At 43.7% G+C, this 19,857-nt stretch overlaps 1 protein-coding gene across 4 annotated transcripts in view; it reads right to left on the bottom strand.

Annotated features, from left to right (window-relative positions):
* The window catches only part of ARHGAP26 (Rho GTPase activating protein 26), a 431,503-nt gene extending 415,271 nt beyond the window's left edge, over positions 1–16,232 (bottom strand). For 3 of the 4 annotated variants that reach the window (XM_035014359.1, XM_035014361.1, XM_035014360.1), the window contains exon 1: positions 15,677–15,830. In XM_035014359.1, coding sequence (XP_034870250.1) covers positions 15,677–15,830 — 154 coding nt within the window. Of the gene's footprint in view, positions 1–15,676 lie in introns of all 4 variants that reach the window. The other variant, XM_035014358.1, reaches the window with a different exon arrangement.
* Positions 16,233–19,857: the final 3,625 nt, after the last annotated feature.

Raw genomic sequence — 19,857 nt, 5'->3', positions numbered from 1 at the left:
ACCCTAGAGCATATATAAAACAATCTCCTTGGGGGAGACTAGGAATTCTCAGTTATGGGAATTCTTACACACATTCATGTTTAAGAACCACCACCTTAGAACAAGGACAACCTACAAGAAATGTCCATAACAGCATGTTCCAATTACAGGGCACTTACCATGTGCCAGCTTACTCTGCTAAACACAATGCCTACAATTATCTCATTTATTCCTCACAATATTATAAGGTGGATATTTATCGCTCTTGTACTTAGGTTTCTCCAGTTTCACTTCCAATGTCAAATCCAAAGGACTCTGGGCAAGCCCTCACCCAAAGTATCCAAAATGAAACACCTTGTCATCAGAGTAAAAGTCTCTCCCACTCTCTTCTGCCCACCTGTTCTGCTGAATGTTGCTATTCTCCTTAATTTTGGCCTTCAGTCTCTTCTCCCTCTCCAAGCCAGAGGTTCTCCACCTTTGTTGCACATCAGAATCTCCAGGAAAGCTTTCAAAATTCCCCAGACTCGGGGTACCTGGGTGGCTCAATCAGTTAAGCGTCTGACTCTTGGTTTCAACTCAGGTCTCCATCTCAGGGTCATAAGACTGAGCACCGCATCAGACTCAGCGCTCAGTGCAGAGTCTGCTTGAAGATTCTCTCCCTCCACTCCTCCCCCAACTTGTGCACTCTCTCCTTCCCTCCCTCTCTCTCTCTCAAATAAATAAATAAATCTTAAAAAAAAAAAAATTCCCCATGCTCACATTGCAACCCAGACAAATTATATCAGAATCTCCTGGGATGAGTCCCAGCTCCTCAGATGATTTCAATGCGCAGCTAAGGCTGAGAACTACTGCCTGGGTTTCTAATAGCACCTGGTGAGAGGCAAACCTACACCAGTAACCTGCCATCTCTTTCCAGAACATAAGACCTGTGCTTCCCCACTGCCTTGTAGGTGCCTCCACCTATATATTCCATGGAACAACTTAGCAAGGACAAACCTTACTTAGCCCTGTATCCCCTATCAGACACCACAACTCCTGTGGTACAGAGTTCAACCATACCCCCAAGACCTAAGATAGAAACTGGAGACACCCTGGCCTCCTCCCTTCTCGGTCTGCTGTTGACTACATGTTCTCTTCGCCCACACCAGCATGTCTCCTCAGAAAAACGCCATGGAATCTTGCATTCTCCCCTATAATCTATCAGTGTCTGTATGAATATTCAAATAATGATTCCATTGAGTGAGCCAGATTTTCAGCAAAGTGTACTCCTTGTCACTTGCTTTGTATACTCCCTGGCACACTACCACCTCCCCCGACACCTGTACCTAGTCTGAGAAACATATCCTTACTTCCCCTCCCCTTCCTTCCAGGCACCATGACCGGATGGTATCCATTTTCTCACACATTTCTGCCTTGGGACAGTATTAAGCAGATTAAAGCTCAAATCACTGGTACAATATGGGAGTATTTTAGGTGATACAATGACAAATAATTTTCAATTTAATGATTATGCTATAATGGCTATGTGAACATATTTTAGAAAAAAATACTGCTAATTACATAAACCTGTAATTTCAGAATGCTGTAAAGTTCCCTTTTGAAATGAATGTACTTTTTAACAAGGAGACCTTTTCAAAGTAAATAAACAGTAGTAAAGGTGGGGCAACAGAGGTGGCTTTAAATGACTTATCATTAGGAACACTGTCTCCCTGGACTTGATAAGCCTTCACCTGCCTTTCCCAGAGTTCTGTTCCTTCCTCCACGATGCTTTTAAACTTGTAATTGTACTGTGGACCATCTGTGCTTCCCCTGCTTCAAGATGCTGAGCTCCTGGAAGACAGTGACTGTGCCCACCCTGTCCCAGAAACCCTGCCACTAGGAACCTACCATCCCAACATGAGCTGTCACAGGCAGTGAAGTAGAGACCACACGGGATAGGTGGCACTATCCTACCCTCCACTGAGGAAAGTGCTAAGCGTGGTGGGAGAGGCAACGGCAAGAGAGACGTCAGATGAAACACGCTGTTCCCTCACCACTCCCCAGAAATTCCATTGCCCAGAAAAGCTTTGCTGACAGACAAGGCATGCCTTCTGGCCCAAAGTCGTTGTGATCATCAGTCACCAAAGGCAGGCGACTGCCCTCTTTTAACACCTGCCAAACTTCCTGAATGATGCACATGCTGTGCAAAGATAAAAATTCAATGGCAACCTCACTAGTAATGCAAACAAGTTCTCTGGGGCCCTACATTCAAGAGATTCCTAGTTACAGCTATGTCTCATTTTAGGGAAAGATTTTGTTGTGGCTTTTAATCCCAGAATCAACACTATGTACGGACTGGGGAGTAAGAAATGGAGAAAACTCTCAGCATTGTTTAATTACAGAGGCTACTCAGTAATAAAATAGTGAGTTTCCTTCCTACACTAAAATCATGATTTATAAATTTCACTTGACTCAGAACTTCCCAAAAACACTCCTGTGGGATATTTATCAAAATAAAAACTAGTACATATCCTTTGGCCCAGCAGCTCCATTTCTAGGATTTGTCCTACAGATCTACTCACTCACAAGTGCCCATGACAGGTACCAAGATGTTCTGGCAATAGTAAAAGGCTGGAAATCATCCAAACATCTATTATTAGGGGACTAGTTAAATGAACTATGTCATATCCATTCAATGGAGTACAATGGAATGTTAAAAATGAGTAGCTCTATATGTACCAATGTACAATAAGATCTAAAATACATTAAAACTGCACAATATGCAAATCTATGCAAAACAGTGCATATGGCAGGCTACCGAAAAATATATAAATATGTATTTGCTGGCACGTGCATAAATTTTATCTGAAAAATTCACAAGAAACGGCAAAATGTTGCCTCCAGTACAAGAACCTGGGATCAGGAGGCAGGAGGAATTGGAGGGACACTCTCATTCCTTTTCGCCCCCTTTTGAACTATGTACCATGTAAAGGTACTACCTACTTATATAAACGTTTTTAAAAGAATATAGGTATGAATTAAAGTAAAAATGCCTTTCTAATTTTAGTTTATTTGCTCAACTAATAATCATTTTCTACACCTGACCCAAAGTGCAATAATGACACACTCCGTCAAGACTCTGTTAAGGTTTTAGTTCTATGTGCTTGACAGACAGTCTCCATGGCACAGAAACTGCCTCAGGCTAACTCAATCTGCCTGGAAATCTATCTCAAGTCTCACAGAAAGAGCCAGTTCATAGATTTCAAAGTGTTCAAATTAGCCTAGAGTAAATGTAAGAGCACATCTGATAGCAAGATCATTGGAGCTTTGAAATCTACCTGTAATGTCTTTACAAACCATGTAAAATGGGGTTTATTTTGGCTTTTCTTTTGTGGCAGCAACAGGAGTCAAAGTGCAGCTACTGGCTTGGCCCAGAGAAGCCAGCTAGTTAACAAGGATTGGTCCAGAATTCCCAAGCCCCTAAAACCTTTGTCCATCTGGCAAAGAAAATGCACACACACAGAGACCACGCTAACCTCAGGAATCTCCTTTTTCTAAATATAGTAGGCAACTGCCCAGCCTCCAAGCTCACCCTCTGAAGCATTCTGTGCCTTCCAACCAAGGTGAAATGAGCCAGATGTAAACACGCCGTGACAGCTTCTGGCCCACACTGCCAAGCTGCTTTCCTCAATATTTCCTCTATTTCTCCACTCTGGGTGTCTACAGAAATGTGTAAATCCCAGTGACTCAAATTTGTAAACATTCCTCTGGCCACTAATGCTGTTTTTCTCACCCTAGCAAATGTGAGTTCCTTCTTGGTCCCTGATATTTGAGCTTGGACTAGCCTATTAAATACAGGCAAAGCCCCATCCCAACTCCCATTTTATCCCTAAGAACCTAGAGCTCAGAAAACATACTGGACAGGTCCAAAGCTAATTAGGACACAGCCAATTAATTGTAATCTCTGTCTCTTCCAATCCCTCTCTTTCTCTCTCTCTCTCTCTCTCTCTCTCTCTCACACACACACACACACGATTTTTTCCCCCATGTCATGGTTCTTGTAGAATCCATGTCAGTGCCTAATAGAAAGGCACTGCCTCAGGCTATTTTTTTCTTTTTTTTTTTTTTAAGATTTTATTTGTTTATTTGACAGAGAGAGAGCGAACACAAGCAGGGAGAGCAGCAGGCAGAGGGAGAGGGAGAAGCAGGCTCCCTCATGAGCAGAGAGCCCGACACGGGGCTCGATCCCAGGACCCTGGGATCATGACCTGAGCCAAAGGCGGACACTTAACCGACTGAGCCACCCAGGCACCCCATGGGCCTGTTCTGTTAAGGATGCTCCCAATTTAAGCAAAAGGTGAAGCTTCAGAAACATAATCTAACACACTCAAGAGAGCACAAGACAAACATAAACTGGCCACATGGATGGATGCAAAGGACCTAAACAATAGATGTCAAAGAGACTGTAAAACTTGGAGGTTGGCAACAATTCCATATCGAGGAAACTTCCAGGAATATTTAAGAATCCTGGGAAGCTGTTCTCCCATGGAAATACTAGAACCTACACACAAAGGTAGGTGTGCAAATCATCCCCACAGCACTTTCTCTAATAGTGAAAAACTGAGACAATCCAAATGTCTTTCAAGAGGAGAGTAGGTAAATAAGCTATGGTATATCCACACAGCAGAACTCTCTGCAGTCATTAAAAAGAATGTACTATGGGGCGCCTGGCTGGCTCAGTTGGTAGAGCATGTGACTCTTGATCTCAGGGTTGTGAGTTCAAGCCCCATGTTGGGTGTAGAGCCTACTTTAACAAAAGGAAGGAAGGAAGGAAGGAAGGAAGGAAGGAAGGAAGGAAGGAAGGAAGGAAGGAAGGAAGGAGAAAAGAATGTACTATGTACAGGTACTGACATGGAAGAGCTCTAAGTCACAGTATTAATCAGAAAACCAAGACAGAGAATAATTCATATAGTATAATCCCATTTATGAAGAAAAAACCAAATATGCACAGAAAAAAAAACAAGAAAAAAGTTGGCAGTTGGTTAAGTCAGGAAAGTGGGTTCTTTACTCTGTATATTTCCATACTCTTTGATGCTCTTAAGAGAATGTATTCATGAACAAACTGTACTTTTTTACATCTTTACACTATAAGCTTAGGTCATTCATTCATTCATATTGTTAATTTCCCCCCCAAACCTCATCATCCCCAAGTCCTCTTCATTTTAGAAAATAGCACCATCATTCACATAACTGCTCTAGCCAAAACATTTGAATCATTCTTGACTTCACTCTTTTCTCTCAGAGCCTAAATCCTATTAAACAGCAAATCCTGTGGGCTCTACTTCAAAATACCACCATCTCCAGTGCCGTCACCCGAGCCCAAGCTGTCACTACCTCTTACCTCCCATCACAACAGCTCCTAACTGGTCTCCTTACCTCCATTCTTGCCCCCCTGTATCTATCCACAGCAACCCAAGGATCTTTCAAAAACACAAAAGCAAGATCACATCACAACCTCCCATGGCTTCCATCCCACTCAGAATGAAACACCAAGTCCTTTCCGGGACTCAGACCTTGGCCTGGTTCCTGGACTCACTCCCTGTTCATTTGCGATCACTGTTCTCCAGCCACACTGGCCTCCCTGCTGGTCTTCAATACCCCATGCACTCTCCCACCGTATTATGACTTCTGCCACCCTGAAAGCCATGACGCTCGGGCTTGGAGGACATGGTAAGAGCAGAGCAAGGCTCCATATTTGTTAAATGAAAGTCTTCCTTTGACTGCAAAAAAGACTATCGCTTGAAACACACTGGCTTATAATTTTAAAAATCAAAACTAAGGTCAGTCAGAAATTTCAATCTAGCAAAGCCACGCTGTTATTAGCTTCATACTGGAATCCCTTCCTTGGCTAGCTTTTTAAAATGCAATGGCCTTGGGGCGCCTGGGTGGCTCAGTCGGTTAAGCGACTGCCTTCGGCTCAGGTCATGATCCTGGAGTCCCGGGATCGAGTCCCGGTGATCGAGTCCCGGTGATCGAGTCCCGCATCGGGCTCCCTGCTCGGCGGGGAGTCTGCTTCTGCCTCTGACCCTCCCCCCTCTCATGTACTCCCTTTCTCTCATTCTCTCTCAAATAAAAATAAATAAAATCTTTAAAAAAAAATAAAATAAAATAAAAAATAAAATAAAATGCAATGGCCTTGACAAGATAACAAAGTCACCTTCATTAGTTCCTTTCCCCAACAGCTCAGTGGTGATTACTGTTCCTCCCTGGCCCACTCTCATTTCATCAATTCATGAGGCTTATGATCATTAGCTTAGTATGTGATCATTAACATCAGCATGACCAGAATTAGGAAGTCCAGCCTGGGGCCTCTGCCCAGAGGGATGCTGCCAGCCTTACAAAAGCAGAAACCTGAAATTCAGCCTCCTAAGAACCACCATCCTAAACCCTGGCATTCTATAACTGAGCAGTCAAATGCACCTGAGGTTAAAGCAAACAGAAGCAAAAAAATCCCCAAAAGAGGACAAATGGAGAAAATATACTGAGTGTTCTTCACTTAATCATCAAAAGCTTTATGGGACGAAGTAAAGGGAAAAATCCAAGACATAGAACACTGCCCAACAACAAAATCTAAATAGACATTACAGCAAAGAAAATGCACCAGTGGTCAATAAGCACTTGAAAATATGCTCACCATCATTATCAACAGGGAAATGAAAATTTAAACCAGGATTAACCACTTCACACCCACTAGGATGGCTGCAATAAAAAAGACAGACAATAACAAGTATTGGTGATAATGTAGAGAAATTGGAACACTTGTACAAAGCTGATGGGAATTTAAAAGGATATTCCTGCTGTGGAAAACATTTTGGCAGGTTTTTAAAAAATTAAACCTAAGTTTACCATACAACCTAGCAATTCTACTCCTATATAAGAAATGAAATGAGAAAAAATGAAAACCTATGTCCACACTAAGACATGTACACAAATCTTCATTATAGCATTATTTATAAGAGCCAAAAATGAGAACCCAAATGTCCATCAAATGGTGAATAGATAAAGAAAGTACAATTTAAAAATGGAATACTCTTCAACAATAAAAAGGAACAAAGCATTGACACATGCTACAACATGGATTAATCTAAAAACACTCTACTAACTGAAAGAAGCCAGATGCACAAGACCACATATAGTATGATTCCATTCAGCCTAAATTTTCATAGAAGAAAAATCTATAGAGACAGGAAAAAGTAGATTAGGGGTTGTCTGAGGCTGAGGTAAGAATAAAAAGTGCCTTTTTGGGGTAACAGAGATGTTCTAAAACTGGAATGGGGTGATGGTTGCATAATTCTGTAAACTAACTACAAATGAATGGATTGTACACTTAAAACTGGTGAATTTTTGAATTCAATAAAGCTTTTAAAACAAAAAACAACTCCCCCAAAACAGGCTGACCTACAACAAATGGCTATTTTAAAAGGAATAACCATAGGGGCATCTGGGTGGCATAGTTGGTTAAGCATCTGACTCTTGGTTTCTGCTCAGGCCATGATCTCAGGGTCATGAGATTGAGCCCCTATCGGGCTCTGCACTCAACGTGGAGTCAGGTTGAGATTCTCTCTCCCTCTCCCTGACCCTCCTGCTTGTGCTTGCTCACTCTCTCTCTAAAATAAATAAATATTTAAAGAAAGGAATAACCATGAGAGGCACTCACGATAAATTGATAGGTCAATTCCAACTTTTAGTGATCATTCTCTGTGGGGGAAAAAATGAAGAGCAGAAAAAAACCTTTTTATAATTTTAAAGGAGAAAGAATAGTCTTTCTTAATGATAGTTGATGGTAATCAAAGCCCAACAAATAAGATATTCAACCATAAAAAGGAATGAAATTCTTGCACATGCTACAATATGGATGAACCTTGAAGACATTATGCTAAGTGAAATAAACCAGATACAATAGGACAAATACTGTATCACTCCACTAATATGAAGTACTCAGAGTAGTCAAATTCATAGAAAAAGAAAGTAAAACAGAGGTTACCAGGTACTGGAGGATGGGGAGAATAAGGGTTATTGTTTAATGGGTATAGTGTTTCAGTTTGGGATAATGAAAAAGTTCTGGAAAGCTAGAGCACTGTTGGTTACACAACATTGTGAATGTACTGAACGCCAAGGAAGTATATACCTACAGAAGGCTAAAGCGGTAAATTCTGTGTTATGTGTACTTCACCACAAAAAAAACCCTCAACAATAAATAAACTCAAACAACCCAACTAAAAAATGGGCAAAAAATCTGAACAGACACCTCACCAAAGATGATACACAGCTGGCAAATAATACATACGAAAAGATGCTCCACATTGTATTAGGGAACCACAAATTTAAAAAACAATGAGACAGCGAGCGCTATATGCCTGTTATTATGGCTAAATCCAAAACACTGACAACACTAAATTCTAGTGAGGACTTAGAGCAACAGGAACTCATTCTTTGCTCCTGGGAAGGCAAAATGGTACAACACTTTGAAAGACAGTTTATCAGTTTTGTTTTGTTTTTTTTAAGATTTTATTTATTTATTTGAGAGACAGCATGCACGCGTGAGACAGCGAGGCAGAACATGAGCAGAGGGGAGGGGCAGAGCGAGAGGGAGAAGCGGATTTACCGAGGAGCAGGGAGCCCGATGCAGGACTCGATCCCATGACCCTGAGATCATGACCCAAGCTGAAGGCAGATGCTTAAATGACTGAGCCACCCAGACGCCCCAGTTCAGCAGTTTCTTACAAAACTGGACATACTCTTACTATATGATCCAGCAGTTGTGCTCCTTGGTATTTACTCAAGTGAGTTGAAAACCTATGTCCACACATAAACCTACAGACAAATGTTTGTATCCTAACATTTATTCATAACAGCCCAAATTTGGAAACAACCAAGATGCCCTTCAATAAATAAATGGGTACATTCATATGGTACATCGAGACAAGGGAATATTTGTCAGTGATAAAAAGAAATGGGCAATCAAGCCACAAAAAGACATGAAGGAATCTTAAGTGCATATTGCTAAATGAAAGAAGCCAATCTGAAAAGGTTAAACACTCTATGATACCAAGCACAATATATGACATTTTGGAAAAGGCAAAACGAGGGAAATAGTAAAAAGAGCAGTGGTTGCCAAGAATAGAGGCACAGGAATGAGTAAGTGAACAGAGGGGATTTTTAGGGCAGTGCAACTATTCTGTATGATGCTGCAATGGCCAATTCATGTTATTAAACATTTATCAAAACCCACAGAATATATAACACAAAGAGTGAACCCTAATGTAAACTGTGGACTTTAGTTAATAACACTATACCACTACTGTAACAAATGCACCACACTAATGCAAGACGTCAGTAACAGGGGAAATAGAGGGGCGCCTGGGTGGCTCAGCTGGTTAAGCGTCTGCCTTGTGCTCGGGTCATGATTTCAGGGTCCTGGGATGGAGCCCTGCTTCAGGCTCCCTGCAGGGAAGCCTGCTTCTCCCTCTCCCCTGCTCCTGCTCCTGCTCTCTCTCTCTCTCAAATAAATAAATAAAATCTTTAAAAATAATAATAATAACGGGGAAATAGAGAAGAATAGGTGTGTAGGGCTATATGGGAACTCACCATACTTTCCACTCAATTGTTCTGTAAACCTAAAACTGTCCTAAAAATATAGTCTATTAATTGTAAGAGGGACCTTAAACCTTTGTCAGTAGGTTGAGAACTATAGATTAGATGCAATTTATTCAACCCAATAGAGAACAGAATGGATTAAAGTGGAAGAACCTTTTTTTAAAGTCAATGTTATATAAAAACTACAAAATCATGTTTGGATATAATTTACTGTTTATATTTATATGAGTAATATTCCAAATGTCAATATTACAAATTACCACCATTTACAAATAATTAGGAAATGTCTTCCCCCCCCCCCCTTTTATTTGCAAGGTACTAAAGCAAAGCAAAGGAACTGGGAAAACCTTTTTGCTACCTAACTCCATACCCATTTGTCCTATTAGGATTTTGTAAGTAATATAATTACTCCTAAACAAAGCAGGTTGGCAATGAATGTCCTTTGGGAGGCCATTCAAATGAAGGGCTCATCTCACTAATGCAAAAAGCCTATGCCAAATCCTCAAGAACCATAAAAGTGTGACATGATTTCAAGCCTGCAACTCTTACAAAAAAATAATAAATTCAAAAAAGAAAAAATAATAATAAAGCATGCAACTCTTGATGTTGGGGGTTTTTTTACTTGTTTTAATGAGCAAAGAGTATAAACCATCTATCTTACGAAATCAGACCAGGGAATAGGTTTCTGGCCTTCCTCTTTGAGGCTTTATTACCCAGCTAAAAGAGAATCACTTCCAGTTATAAAATACATAAATCATGGGATGTAATGTACAGCATATTGACTATAGTTAATAATAATGTAGCATATGTTTGAAAGTTGCTGAGAGTGGATCTTAAAAGTTCTCATCATTAAGAAAAAAAAATTGTAACTGTATGGGGACAGATGTTAACTAGATGTATTGTGGTGATCATTCACAACATATACAAATACAGAATCATGTTGTACCCCTGAAACTAATACAAAGTTATATGTCAATGATACCTTAATTTAAAATTTTTTAATTAAAAAAATAAATTAATGCTATAAAATACATTTTAAAAATTATTTTAAAAAAAAGATTCACTGATAATCACTCAGTGCTTCCCCAAAGGGAAACTCTATTATTATATAAAGCCAAGAGATAGCCAGACACCCTTATTTGCCATTCTAGTCTATAATGGTTCTTTAATCCTATGATGGAAAGAAACAATACTTCAAAGCACAATACAAAATACTAGCTATTCTTTGCCTACCCAGGTCTCAGAGTCTGAAAAACCACTGGGACAACATTTTCACTTAATCTAGCACCTGCTGCGTGCTTCTGCTAGATTCTAGGGTCTAGATCTATGAAGAATTTGCATCTTCAGTACCAGTATGGTTACTGAAGGCAAAGAAGAGTCATGTTCAAGAGAAGGCCGTACAGTCTATTGTCAGGTTCAAAACCTGGTTACACAACTTCCTAGCTATGTGACCTTAGATAAGTTACCCAACTCTAAAATACAGAAAAATAGAGTATTCATCTCACAGGACGGTGGTAAGGACTAATGAGAAAATGTGGACACTTGGCAAAGGGATAGGCACTTGGTAAGTGCTCAATAAACAAAACCACATCTCCAAAAATCTCATGAATACTACAGGCTCAACTACAGACATATAAACACATTCACTTCATTTTGTGTGTCACCCAGCAGGATAAGATCCCAAATTAAGGTTTTATGGAATATAATATACCCTGCCCAAGTTGACTGCAAGTTCATAAAGGGAAGGGGCTAGATTCTTAGTTTTATCTGGGTCTCCTCTGTATCCATCACAGTACCATGAACCAGAACTAATCCACTCCCCACTCATGGGTCTGAAACACAAAGGCAACCTGGGTTTCTCCCAGCCCTGGGACACGGTTTCATCTTTGGGATTTCACCCCTAGTTAAGCCCCCTGAAGAAGAGCAGCTTATGGATTCAAAGTTCTCCTACCTGAAATTCCAATGAAAAATTCTGTTCTTAAAGTTGGTCACCACCGCCTAGGAGGAAAACTATTAAAACTGCACCTGTGATGTTCGGAATAGGCAAATCTATAAAGACTGAAAAGACATTAGTGGTTGACAAGGGCTAGGGACATGGGTTGGGGGGAGCTGGGAGAAAATGGGGAATGACTACCAATGAGAATCAGATTTCTTTTGGGGTGATGGAAATATTCTGAGATTGACTGTGGGGATTACTGCACAATTCTATGAATGTACTAAAAACCTCTGAATTGGATTCTGTAAGTGGGTGAACTATATCTTAATAGAGTTGATATTTTTAAATTTTTAAATTTTGCCCCACCTTCGACTATCAGAATAAGGCTATTCATTCTATCTCAGAAAGCAGAAGCCAAATTTACAGCAACAAGTCCATAAGCCAACTCTCAAGATGGAAAAAAAAAATTCCTGAAACCCCATGCCACTCCTCAAAACCAACAGCCTAATTCACTTTCATTTCTATGAAACCACATTTGGTTTGCCACTGGGTCCATGAAACCAGCCCTGAAGTCCAAAGCATTCTCTGAGCTTTTCCTGCAAGGCAAGAGTGAGAGGCAGCCAGCCCAGCCACTGAGGGGGTATATTAATCTATCAAGAAGGTTAAAAATTTAAGTTACCAAGATGTTATTAGGAACAGAAAGTATATTGGGAGACTTATTCTTTTTTTTTTTTTTTTAACTTGTGGAACTTTTTTGGCATAGCCACATTATCCAAACAGGATTATCAGGATTCTTCCCACCAGTGGTCAATACATACACAATTGTGTAAGTTATGAAGAAGGCATAAGCCTAACTCCCTGCACCCAAACCAAAATATATACCTCTGCTCTTACTAACTTTTGTTCTGAGTCTTGACAACCCTGAATGCTGGAAGATGATTATAACTACCAACACATGAGCAGTGCTATGCACCAGGGTCCAAACTAAGTGCTTTCTTTACAAGCACTGATTCATTTAGTCCTCAAACTAGAAGGTCAGGGTGGCTACTACCATTTTGCATAGAAGGGGCTCAGGCTCAGTGATTTGTCCAGAGTCAACCATTAAGTGATGGGGTTAAGATTCGAACCCAGGAAATGCTAAACCTTAATTCTACAAATCTGAACTTCATCTCCAGCTTCTATCATCTCTACAGAAAAACAGAAAGTCTTGAACATACAAAATCCTCCCGACTGAAACACTGATTCATCAGGGCACGGAACAAATCCTGAGCATATGAGCACCCACAGAAAAGACCTGGGCAAATCAGGACAGAAAAAAACTGACATAGAGTCCCCAAGGTAGGTCACAAATATTTTATTGTTTATCTTCTATGTATCCAAACCAGAGGTTTGGACTCCAGGGAAAAACTTGAAGGGTGTTATTTGTTTATCAGATTCTCAAGGGGATTCAAGAGACAACTGACCTAAACAACAGTTTTGCTTCAGGGTTAAGTGCACAGGCTTTGGAATCAGACAACTTGGGTTCAAGTACACTTAACTGCTTTGTCACTTTGAGCAGGTTATTGACCTCTCTGATCTTCAGTTTCTTCATGCATAAAATAAAAGTAGTAATAACAATGATCTAGCTGAACTTTGCAATCCCAAGAGGCTAGTTTTATTGCCTCAGATTAACACATGAAGGAAACCTAAACCCAAATGTCTGTGAATGCTAATTATAAAATAAAACCATAAAATTTTATAGCTGGAAAAGACTGTAAAACATCTAATCTGGGGTTATTTATATAATTATGTATTTATTTTGTGTAATTAGTTTTACATTTTCAGTAGTGAGAAAGATGAAGAGAAGAAAACTAATACACAATACTAAGATAGTAATACATACTGCAGCAAGCACCTAATGATAATGGAATGCCTGAAATCTGGGAAAGAGTGATGAACTCCACCCTTTACACTGAAGAGGTCACACATGACCTATTTAAGTAATAGTAGCAAGGAGTATAGTTAATACATACAACCGAATATACAGAGATTAAAACATTTAGGTCCTTACTAGTCTTTCCCCCAAGTTACAGGCTGCTCCATTCCATTAGATAACTTAAATAACTCTTAAACCCTATCACTGCATCATTTCCTCCTACGCAAGGAATTTCTACCCCTGCCAAAAAAAGAGTAGCAGGCAAATAAATTTCCAGTCACACTAATGCACCCTACTCATACTCACGACAGACATACAAATGCAGTTCCAAATTCTAGTAGGCTTGGTCCAGGGGGTCCACTCTGGGTAAGCAGGATGGGAAAGGATTAAGAGTTCTGTATTAGCAGGAACTCTAACTCTGGCTCAGACCATGTAGGGGTTCAAAACTAGGCCCCACTGCTGGAGCTGTGTGGCTCTGGACTAGTGACTCCACCAAGCCTGTGTTCTCATTTGTAAAATGAATAACATGAGATAATTCACTGGCAAGGAGTCAGTCTCTGTAGCCACAGGGGCAACAGACTAGTCACCGCTACACTGTCAGGGCCCAAAGCAGTACCTAGCACCCCGCAGCCGCTCCTACGTTTGCTTGAATAAAGCAGAAGCCCAATTAAACCCAGGCTGAGAGTCGATCAAAATTCGTGGGCCCAGTCTATGAGGGAGCCCCTATCTTACCCCAAACCAGGGGTGGAGTGTTACCTGAACCAAGGATGGTCACGGAGAAAGGAAGAATAGGCTTCAGGTCATCAGAGACCCTGCCTCTGAGGAACCTCATCACACCACAGTTTTATGTGTATTTCACCCCCCCAAAAGACTGGCAATTGCTGTCCTGGGGTTCCATTATCTCCCTTTTCATTTTTAGAAGCAACAGGATCACAAAATGACATCTCAGGCACTTGACTTCTGGAAGTCTCCTTTCAAGAGGCCTGGGAACAATGTTCACAGGTAGGACCCCACTCAGCCAGTGCAACCTGTCTTAGCTGAAAGGTATCACCTATTAAGAAATCCATCACACAGACAAGAAAAGGTAAGTCAAAGACATTTCCACTATCTTCCTTCATGTCATTCCTGATTCTCAAAACTAAAAGATGGACCAAACTATTTTTAAATGGGCAGACTGAAAAGGCATCAAAAACAACCTCACAATCCAAGGAGCTCATCCCTAGAACACTCTTGTTTGGCCAGGAGAAACTCTGGATCTGCAAAAGTCAAGAGAAAATCATACACTTGAATGCAAACCTCATCACCCCCCACCCCCGGCCCCACCAAAAGGAAATAAGTAAAAACGGTTTTACAAAAGGCTCAAGAATCTTAAAGGATGAGCTTAAACTTCTGCTTTCTGAGTGAGGCCGGAGGACATTCCCTCAAAACCTTTGAGTTTTCAAGGATAATGGGAGAGGTAAAAAGGAGAGCGAGGGAGAGAGTCAGGATATGTTCGTTCTATTTTTACCCTCGCCCACAGTTTAGAGTAAAGGAACACGCTGATGCTGTGCTCCCACCGCTGTCACCTTCTGCTAAACACAAGAATCAGAACCTGCACACGTACGCGGCCCTGGGTTACCGGCGGCCACTACCGCCCAGAACCGCGAGCTAACCAACCATTCCACCCAGCCCTTCCCTGGCAGCGCCCGTGCCTTTCGGAGAACCCGGCGGCCCGGGCGGACTGGCGGACAGAGAGCGAAGCCATCACGAGCCGCGTTTTGCTGAGGGGAGGCAGCGCCCCCTTGGCAGGGCACGTTCCGCTTCCCCGCCTGGGTACCCAGGGGTGAGCGAGTGTTCCCCCAGGGGAGCTGGAGCGGTGCACGCGGTGGCGTTTCCCAACGGGGTGCGGCGCGCCAGGCACTGGCGTCTCGCTGCCGGGACACCTGTGTGCCGCGCACACCCGGCCGCCGTGCCCCAGAGCACCGCTCGCCCTCGGCCACCTCCCGCCGGCCCAGAACGCCAACGGCCGAGCGGCCGGTCCCCCTCCTCGCCGACTGCTGCTGGCTCGCCCATCCCACGGACCCTTCTCGCCCCGCTGTAAGCATCCACAGCCGTCCCTCATGGCCCCAGGGCGGAACGGCAGCCGCCGGCGCGCGGACGCCCAGGGCCGAGAGCCGCCCGACGGCCCTGCCGCCTCAGGGCCCCGTCCCCGCGGGGCTCCGGACACTCACTCCTGAGCGCGCTGATGAGGGACTTCCCGTCCTTGATGAGCTCCTTGATGAATTTGTTGGTCTTGTCCAGCTCCGCTTCGTGCGACTTGAGCGTCTCTCGGAAGTGCGGGCTGTCGAGGCAGCAGTCGCTGAACTCGAGCGCGGGGAGCCCCATAGTGCCCGCGTCGCCCAGCCGGGGGACGCGCCTCCCCCAGCGCCCGGGAGGCCCGCAGCCCCGAGCACGCACGCGGCGGGACCCCGGCCGGGACCCCCGACGCCCGCCGGCTCCACAGGTGTGGCGCCGGCTCGCCCTCCGCGCGGTGTCCGCCGGCGCGCACGACTCCTGACCCGAGCGGGGACCCGGCCGAGGCGCGGCTGCTCCGGCGGCGCGCCACGGAGCGGCTGGCGGGCAGGAAGCGCAGCGACAGACCCGCAGCGGTGCCGGGAAGCGAGAGACCAGGCGAGCGAGTGCGGCCGCCGCCTCCCCGCCTCCTTCGCCTGTTCGCTCTCCAGCAGCCTCGAGCGCCCTCTCACAGCAGCCTCAGCCGCCCTGCCGGCGTCCGGGCCGCTCGAACCTGCTAGCGATGACCTAATCCCAGCCGGACCAATCAGCACGTCCGCCTCAGCCCGACCCCCCCTGCCGCCCGGGGACACCCGGCCCTTCCGTGGCCTTCACCCAATCAGCTGGGCGTAGAGGCGGGGCCTGGGGCAGGGGGCGGGCCCACGCCACCGCCTAGGTCCGCAACACAAGCTCCGCCCTCTCCCGCCCGCGCGGTGTTGCAGACCCGGTGCAGAAGGGGTGATCGCTGTGGTGCATGGGCCCTTGCCACTCGCGATTTTGCTGACCTGTTGCGGCCAGGATCCGAACCCGAGGTAGTGCTTCTGCAGGTCTGCGGAACGGAGGACCCTAAATATGACTAGTCTGAAAAAACTGGGAATTGGGGCTGCAGTTCCGTTCAGCCCGCCCTGCACGCCTGGGCAATCGAGCTTTCACTCAAAATGCAGCCCCCTACCCCGGGAGAACCTCGAGCGCAACGAACCACCATGTCAACCCTAAACACACGCTCCTTATTCCAGTCAAGCAGAAAATATTTGCATCTTTGAATTACCAGCTCTTCTTGCCTGCAGTTTTTCTCGCCCCCCACAGTCCGTCCCCCTCATGGCCACTCCTGCTCAAAATCCGCCCACGGCTGCCCCCAGCAGAAAGATCTAACACCCTTACGAGAATTTCAGCCGCCTGTTGTTTTCCTGCTGGGCATGTAGCACAATTTTACATAATTACGTCCTCTCTGTCGTCCTTAGATACACTGTGAGCTTCACGAGGGCACGGACCGCTGCAGTTTTGTGAGCTGCTGCATTCCCAACACCTACACCAGTGGCTTGCATTCAATAACAGATATTGAGAGCTTACCATGTGCTACGTGTAATACTCGTGCTCAGGTGATTGACAAATATTTGTGGAATAAATGAATAAATCTTTCCCCACCTCCCACCGCCAGTGCGCTGCCTTGTTGTCCCTCTGTTCCACCACTGGAATCAATCCAGGCAGCTCACTTACTGCACTTGTCAGGCTGGACCCCACAGTGTCTAGTGCTGAATTGTGAACTCCTGGAGGATAGGGACTGTCCCTGCAAAAATTTGTCCCCAGGAACTAGCAGCCCTCCTTCAGTTAAGGTTTTTTTGTTTGTTCTGTTTGTTTTTTAAAATAGGTCTGCTATGTGCAGGCGCTAAACTAGATGGTACAGATACTAAGATGAATAACACAGAATGAACTTAACTGCTGCTGGTCGGTGGGAGAGACAGGAGAAAAGCAAAAGCACTGCATGATGAGACAGGAGAAGGCCTCGGGGCTTGGAACATGGGGAAAAGTTTGCCAACTCAGGAGCCAGAGAAGGCATCTATGTTGAGAAATAAATTGATCGGTTTATTGAATGCATAAATGAATGAATGTGATCTGTTTGGTGTTGTATCTACAAATTTAGACTTGAGAGCAGGCCCAAACAGCTATGGGATAGATAATTAAAACCCTGAAAATAGTTGCTCCTCACTTGCCAAGGATGAGAAAGATCTGCTTAATGCTGTATTTTGAGCACTTAAAAGGTAGGTGTTCTGGTTCTCTATGGATACATAACAAATCACACTGAAACTTAATAGTCTAAAACAACAATCTTTTGATTTTCTCTCATGATCTCTGGGGACCAGGAATCTGGGGAGAGCTTAGACTCCAGCTTAGAGTCTCTCCTCTGTTCCCAGTCAGATGGTGACAGGCGCTGGAGCAGGGGTGGTTAGCTGAGCTGCTCCCTCTCCTTGGGTGGGCCCAGGGCTTCTCCATGTGCTCTGTGTGTGCCCAACTTTGGGCTTCCTCACTGCATGGCAGTCTCAGGACTCCAGTGTGAATGTCCCATCTCACAAGGGGAAAGCTGCACCACCGTTTATGGCCTAGCCTTAGAAGTCACAAATTTCTACCACTGTCATTAGCTACAAGCAAGTCACAATCCCTCACAGATTCAAAGGAAAGGGAATGAGACTATGCCTCTAGGTGGGGAAGTGACAGGAATGGGAGATATTGTTACAGCCATGTTTGAAAAAAATAATCTGCCACAGTGGGCCTGGCACATGATATTCAATAAATGTTAAATGAATGAAACAAAATGGGGGCCACAATGATTTATCTTCTCCTGTTGTGGAATATTGGGCAATTGTGTATAAAGTAAAATAAATGTATTAATAATAATAATAACGTTAGCTATCATTTGTCAAGCGCTTAGTTTGTGCCACGCACTATGCTAAATTATTTACATGCATTTAATCCCTACCAGGTAATATTGGTACTATGATAATCCCCATTTTTCAGGTGAGAAACTGAGGCCCAGAATTGTAAATTAAACCAGGTTACCTAGCTAAGAAGTGTGTGTGATACATACATATACACATATACCTTAATATGTCCATTTACAGGCAAATACGTATGGATAACATTTTATTTCTTATTAATTTAATTCAGAATTTCCATAAGCACTTCCCACACTTCAGGCAATATTATCAGAAAAAGAGAATCAGAATGCAGTAGTATTGAGTACAAAACTGGCACATGGAAGGTGCAGTTATCTCTCTCTTCCTAGAAAATAAACTCCATAAAGTTGAGATTTTGTGTTGTCTGCTGCTACAGCCCCAGGTCTTAGAACAGCAATGGGTACTTCAGAGCTGCACAAGGCCAATAGGAGGGACATGAGTTGAATAAGGAAGAAACAGCAATGCATGTGACAACATAGGCTGTAGCTATGAAGGAAAATAAAGCAAAAATCACTTTCATAGGAAATATAGAAATAATTTAGGCAAAATAACTTGACCTAGATTCTTTGGAAGATGTCTGAATTCCTTCCAACTAGTCAAACAATAAGTCTAAAGAGTTCTATTTTCAGTATCAGTATAGTTTGAATCCGTAACCTCTGACTTCAGTTGTCCAATTTATTTTACACCTGCCATACAATGACCTTCCATTTGTAGAAAATTGGAGAGCATTCTCATATAGGTTCTCTCTGAGCCCACATAAGCAGAGGTGAGCAGAGGCCACTCATTCATGGCTCCTGAACACAAACTGGAGAACAGGGCTGGTCCATGATGAAGGTTCTTAGGTCCTCCCGTAACTAAGGACCAGAAATAGATGTAGCCTCTGGGGACTTGGATGATGACGTCAGCACAAGATTTCTCTCTCCATCCCATGAGCTGACCTTCCTCTATGGTGCCTTCATTCTCAGTGGCTCTCTGCTCCCCCAAACTTATATCCAGCAATATTAGCAGTAACAGAGGGTTTTTTTTCCCCCAAGAATTAGAGCAGAAATTTAAAGACTGAAGCCAGGGGTTAAACAGCCCCACTCCCAAAACGTAAAGCACCAGGGAGGAGTTGTTTCCCCCAAAGGACAAACAAAGGGCTGTTAACAGGAAAAGAGGGAATTAATGCTGAATAGGCAGAAGCAATAATAAGCAGTACAACTGACCAGTCCTCCAACCCCCTCAAAATGAATGCTCCTGGGCGCCTGGGTGGCTCAGTTGGTTAAGCGACTGCCTTCGGCTCAGGTCATGATCCTGGAGTCCCTGAATCGAGTCCCGCATCGGGCTCCCGGCTCGGCAGGGAGCCTGCTTCTCCCTCTGACCCTCTCCCCTCTCATGCTGTTTCTCTCTCTCTCTCTCAAAGAAATAAA

Source organism: Mirounga leonina, unplaced genomic scaffold, assembly GCF_011800145.1.
Source record: "Mirounga leonina isolate KUSES-001 unplaced genomic scaffold, KU_Mleo_1.0 Mir_168, whole genome shotgun sequence".
NCBI classification, from domain to species: domain Eukaryota; kingdom Metazoa; phylum Chordata; class Mammalia; order Carnivora; family Phocidae; genus Mirounga; species Mirounga leonina.
The sequence above is the reverse complement of the archived record's forward strand: the minus strand, read 5'-3'. Positions and strand labels throughout refer to the sequence as shown.